The 6,398-nt window shown below is 38.7% G+C and overlaps 1 protein-coding gene across 3 annotated transcripts in view; it reads right to left on the bottom strand.

Annotated features, from left to right (window-relative positions):
* The window catches only part of KDM4B (lysine (K)-specific demethylase 4B), an 80,019-nt gene that overhangs the window by 49,944 nt on the left and 23,677 nt on the right, over positions 1-6,398 (bottom strand). For all 3 annotated transcript variants that reach the window (XM_010562235.1, XM_010562234.1, XM_010562232.1), the window contains exon 6: positions 3,785-3,888. In XM_010562235.1, coding sequence (XP_010560537.1) covers positions 3,785-3,888 — 104 coding nt within the window. The remainder of the gene's footprint in view (positions 1-3,784; positions 3,889-6,398) is intronic.

Below are 6,398 nucleotides of genomic sequence, written 5' to 3' on the forward strand. Positions count from 1 at the left end.
GGCAGAGAAGGCTTGGGGGGGGGGGGGGGGGGGGTGTAAATGTTGATTATGGCACAGATCATAAGAGCAACTGGCAGTGACATAGCGCACTTGGAGCAATCCTTCCAGTCAAGCTCTCTAGCTTAGCAAGCATGTGACAGCACCTCCCTTCTGTGGATTAGAAAAGAAGCAAAATTTGACCTTCCCTGTCTTTCCAACCCAGAAGTGCTGACAGACCTTTCATAGCAGTCACATGCCAAGCAACTCCATTTGGATTGCCTCCCATCAGCAGTAACTCACAATACAGCAGTTCAGAGCCTACAGACATTTCAAAGAACTTACACTTATAAACACAAGGATGGGTCCAAATTGAAAATGTAAAGAGGCAGAAGCTAAAACATTTACACACTTGGCTGGACTAACACCTAAACTTGCTAATGTTATTAACGTTAGCAGAGTAATTTAAAAAGAAAAAGAATAGAATAAAAATTGATATGATAATACAAGAAGCTTCTGCAGTATTTCTGAATGAGAGGTACTGAAGTCCAGTCTGTACCCAGCTTCACAGAGCATCCTCCCATCCAGCCCCCTCCATAAATCAAAGCAGAGTGGTAGATTGCTAACTTCAGAAGACAGAAAGATTATGTTTCTGTCAGGAAATCTACATCCTGGTGTCTTCATTTCAAGCCCACAGTGTATGTCCTCCATGTCACTGCTGTCAACATTATCCCTACAATAAATTAGAAAGCACTCAAGATGATGGATAGGCCATGCAGAAAAGTAATAACTATTGAAGGAAAGCCAGCACAAACTGCCACTCACGAAGAAAGCCCTAAATTTACTGACTTCTGCAAGCTCTTGAGGAATAAATGGAGAAATCAATAGGAGATTACAGAAATACACATTTTTAATTATTAAAAAGCCCTAGTATTGATCTGTTTCTTTTTTCCAGAAGTAAATACCATTACAGAGATTTATAAATGCGTGCCTATTCACTTCATTGAAATCTGCCAAGAATTTAGATTAAGGGATCCTATCTCTGTTTCTAAATAAAAATGGCAAATGTTCACTGTTTCTGAATAATAGCGATCCTCCTTCAAAAGCTACTATTTCAGGACAGGAGGTATTCAGATATAGGCTGCTCAGACTAAAGAGAACTCCTCCTCTTTTTTACATTTAAAAACATCCTTCCAATGAGTGCCATAGAAAAGAAAGTAGCTATCATTAAAAAAAAAACAACCAAAAAACCAAACACTTCCCCCCCACATTCTGTAAATCAAGATTAGGAATTATATTTAAGTAACATGTAAATAATCCCTCTTGCTTTAAAAAAGAAAGTTTGGGTTTGGCATTAATATTGTCCTCTATGTGTACACTGGTGTGGTTTGTTGTGGGGGTTTTTTGTAAAAAATAGGGAGACAAGAATCATATTCCTATCACTGAGATTTCTACATATACTCAGCACGAAGGAGACACCAGACATCAATCTGCAAAAAATCTTCATGTCACAAATCAAAAGACTCATAGTAGGAAGCCTAGCTAAGCAGGTAAAGACTTCTTACCAAGCAATAAATTAGAAACTCCCTTATTTAAGCCACTTTGTATCCCATCCCTATCACCATACAACTCAGCAAAGATGACTTGGGATAACCTTGGAAGGGAAGTTTTCCTCTATTGCCTTTTTACAAACTCCTTTCCTCCTCTTGCTTGGTTATTGGTCAGAAATCACTTAGTATACAAATTACTAATCAATGCCACTTTCCTCAGATAGATGGAAAAGCAAACATATAACGGTGTATTATTCTAGAGAAAAATATGCCCACCTACAACTTTCAAACATTTGAAGTCCCCCAAGGATTTCCTTCACTTTCTGACCTCCAGCAGACCCAAGAGCACTTCCCCAACATGCTGCTTGAACAAAATGGCAGAAATTAATTCCCATTTCCTATTCTCCTCCATTCTGCAGGACGACTGCATGTCACTGGAGGATCATATGGCAAACTTCATTTAGAACAGCTAGTGTGCACCAACAGGTACTTTTTAAATTATTATTTTCAGCTGCTTCTTTAGATAAGCAGTGCACACTTTTTAGGCTCTGTTCAGCCAATTATTGCACCACTTACAGCTTCTGGTTAAAACAACTTCATAAGGAAAACACCACAAGAAGCACCAAGACACAGTGTTCAATTGAAACTGAAGCAGAAAGAAGCATAACAAGAGATCCTTAAAATTTACAGTTTAGGCCAATAAATAAAGATAAGGTCAGACGGATTTTTCAGGAGCTTGCACTTGCTACAGATTTTTGTATTCTTTTCTGAATATGGTCGGGCTAGAGAATGTCTCTTATCCTCTATCAAAAGTCATTTCTCAGAGGGGCATCTATGCATTAAACTGAGATGCCTCCCATATTCCAATCAACATATCCACTTTCCTGAAATTTGTAAAGTGAAAAACCATACCAAAAAATTCAGGTCCCACAATTAGATATTTTCATTGTTATTTTCAAGCATGTGTAGCAGGTACCCGTGTTTTCGCACTTGGGAATTAGGTTCCACAGATAGAATTACAAGAAAAACGGTTTGTTGCTCTCTATGAACAATTTAATATCAACCATCATGTGCAAACTAGGCCAAGTCTAGCCACTGATGTTGAACCATAAGCACCACGTTGCTTCGTGCAAGTCTCCCCTGCACTGGCAGCAAGCTCATCTGACAAGCCAGATGATCATGCTTCAAATTTCATTCATCACAGCCTTCCACCAGGAAAAATGAAACAGCCTCTGGAGCAGCAAATTGAATGAATTCATAGTTTTTATGCTATAAAAGAGCCAAGATCTTTTACTTCCATCTCAAAGAATCACCAGGCTCATCAAATAGGCACTACACTTTGTCTCAGGTGGACTATCTCTAACAAAACCATGCTTTTTGAAAAAAAAAAAAAAAAAAAAAAAAAAGGAAAAGGAAAAAAATATCAGAACTCAAGAGTTCTTACTTAGAAAAAGATGGCCATAGTATCTACAGATGATGATGCAAAGGGGATGGGGAAGGATGAAATCAGTTTGCACCCAGCATTCTTTGACACTTCCCACTGGAGTTAAGAATCCCAGTACCTCTAACTCAATTCCTTTTCCCACATCCAAAGGCAGGACATCCTAGTAGGACAGGCTCTCTGTGCCAGTAACACACAGCAGCAATAGCTGTTTGACTGATTCTGCACAGATACTAAATCCGTGGTAAGCATGCTTGGCTGAGGAGATTTACTTCTTGCCAGAAGACTTTAAGAATAAGCATATTAAAACGATCATACCAAATAAACATGACCCCTCATTTCAAGTAAGAGGGCTTAAGAGATTCATGGATCCTTACTGGCTTAGCATAAAACGAATGCTTACACAACAGAGAACCAGCACGTCTAACTCCAGGTTTTGGTTCATACTGGATCCAGGAGAAAAAAGCCTGTGTTCAAGAATTACCAATGAGTTATGCTGCCTATTGATAAGCCATAGCATCTGTATTACAATTTGCCCCTCTCTACCTGGAGAGGCTAATTGACAAAGTTAGTTGTAGTGAAAGCTTTTATGAAGAGAAGCACTTCAGAGAAAGTGTCTTAGCCAAACCACAAATCTTCATTTACAGGCAGCCACCTGGTTTAAACTGATAGGATACATTTAGCATAATAATGCATTTAGAAATTAAGCAAATTGCTCCCCAGCAGCTTGCGATGAATTGTTTCCTTAAAAGAGGGGTGCTGTGCTTTGTGCACCTCAACAACTTGCCAGTGTATTCAATGCATCCTTTGTACATACCCGGTCAAAAGGAATGCCATACTTCTTCAAGATTGAGGGCGAAATGAGGGTCATCTTGTGACGGAGGAAAGCATCACATCCCTGAGAGCTTCCTGGAAAAAATCCTGTACAGACATTAAAAAGAGGAGTATCACTATAGGAATATTATATCCAATCAGTTATTTAAGCAGAGACAAGCTGACAAAATGAAAGCCTGCCTAAATACTTTATATAGATCAAAACAATAGGCATACAACTGAAGATGCCAGTAATTGGCACATCCCTCATTGTTTAAAATACCACGTAAATTTTGTGACAAAAACTTGCATGTTGAGGCATAGAAGTCTAAATCCCATTCAAGTTGAGAGTTAGCATCTAAGTCTTCCATTTCTGGGAATAAGTATCTTGTTCAAAATCTCAGTAAAATCCTAGCAAATTAAGAAACAGAACCTGTCCATCTCAAGTTTTGGCTAGTACCCTAAACCCTGAGCCACCCTTTTTCTGAATACGGACAAAGAAAAAGTAGCAACCACGCATCACCTATTCCAAACACTGCCATGTCCTTCTTACACCTTCTCTGATGGGCTGATATATTATTCATGGGAAAGTACTCATAAGATTCCAGACCGATCTGCCCTACATACCACCCCCAAAAGGAAAAGAAAAGAAAAAGAAAAAAAAGGGCATGTAGATGTTAATATTCAGTCAAAAGAAAGGAAGGAAACAAAACATGTCCATCACAAGGCAGTGGAAGGAGGGACACTCATCCACTGGCCACAGTTGTCACTACCCAGTCTGGCAGAGACAGTATGATCTGACTCAGCATCTCAGCACTATTAAGTGTTACATTCTACCATAGCTACAAGATCCATGCTGAGCTATTAAAACAAATCACAAATAATTAAAAATACTAAAATTGTGGTTAAAACGGAATAAACCCCTTGATGTCAGCACTTCGCTCCCAGAAACGTCAGCTCAACCAATGTAACACCATTTTCCCCTAGACCATGTGTTTCACTCCAAGTGGGTGATTCACTAACAAATTATGTGTTTATAGGGATTAAAAAACATCACCATTTAGGAAAATAAATAACCCAAGCTCTGGAAACAAAACTAATTGATGAGACATAATGGAAGGGGTTTCAGAAAGTGAAAAGGATTACTGGATTCCAGGTTTTCTTATATTTTTGTACTAAAAGCATTTCAATTAAAATTATGACTGTCTGCTACCCAGTCTGTCATCCCTCTCTGCAGTTCCTCTTTTTAATGCACAGTTTAAGTGGCTCTCATTAAAACTACTAATAAAGAAGCACATTTTAAGTGATTAGCACCAATAACATGGCAACACATTAACATTCTCTCCACGGGCTCCATAGCTCTCCCAGTGAGCCCATTTACAGCTCAGCTATTCATTTTCCATATTAATTGCACACTCATTTCTCCATAGTAAACTTCTTCATAGTATAGACCACTGATGCATAGGACAGGGAGAATGCCCAAGCAGTGATACTGTTTCATTGCAGTTTCAAACATTACCCATTCTAACTTCTAAAAGGTACTAAGCAAGCAAAAACTAAAATGAAGACGAGATCATTGATAATTTGCTTCTGGTTTATACGTTGCCAACCATCAATGTGTCTCAAAAATCGATGATCAGTAAAAATAAGTTACAAACAGCAAGAGATTTAGTATTACTTATGTCAGACTTCGGTGTGGTATTTCAGATTCTACAGAACACAGGTCATCTGGATTTATTGACTTTTTAATAGATGAAAAAGTAACTTTTATAAACCTGGCAAATGACTAAACTGAACTGTAGCTTTGAAAGGCAACATTTCTGAGCAGCAACTTTCAATATTATTTGTATTTAGGGATCATGGCTCTCAGTGCCCAGGAAAACAACACTACCATGCCCTAGGACATTTATCCCCATTTATCCTACACAACCAGTCACTCCCTTCAACATCCTCCCCTTTTTAATTCATCTATGAAACGTCCAATAGAATGTCAGACTGTCAGCAAGAAATGTCATTACTAGGAATTTGCCTACTTTCTGGCAAAACAGTATGAGAACTTTTTTTATTTTGCATCAGAATGCAGTCTTCCAGATTTTCCTGCCTGCTTCTGCTGCACTAACTTCAACAACAGATTTAAATCATTAAAGTATGCCTCACTGAAGATGAAACACATAGATTTTGAGTTAATTATCCTGGGACAGGAGCTTTTTTTAGCTGGGCAGCGCCTATAACATTTGCAAGTGAATGAAAATAGTAACAAAAATCAAAACACAACATCAACAAATTAAAAAAATATATACTTCTGCAGTCAGACATCTTCCCTGAGGCTTCCAGCATTACCAACTGGAAATCAGCAGAAATGCCAAGGCCAGGACACCAAACTCTGTGCTCGCTGTTGCTCGTGCTGGGGGTGGGCGGCCACTTACAGGATGACCTTGGCAGGTGGTCAGGCAAGAACTCATACACAAGGTATGTTCACAGGCAGCTGAGGCTGGTGCTTTGTCAGGCCAAAAATTTACAGACAGCCTGATGAGAGGTGGAAGTTTATCACAGCTCAAGCTAGCCCTGCCTTTTTTTTTTTTTTTTTTTTTTTTTTTTTTTTTTTTTTTTTGGGGTGT

This window comes from Haliaeetus leucocephalus, unplaced genomic scaffold, assembly GCF_000737465.1.
Source record: "Haliaeetus leucocephalus isolate CR32 unplaced genomic scaffold, Haliaeetus_leucocephalus-4.0 Scaffold157, whole genome shotgun sequence".
Lineage (NCBI taxonomy): Eukaryota > Metazoa > Chordata > Aves > Accipitriformes > Accipitridae > Haliaeetus > Haliaeetus leucocephalus.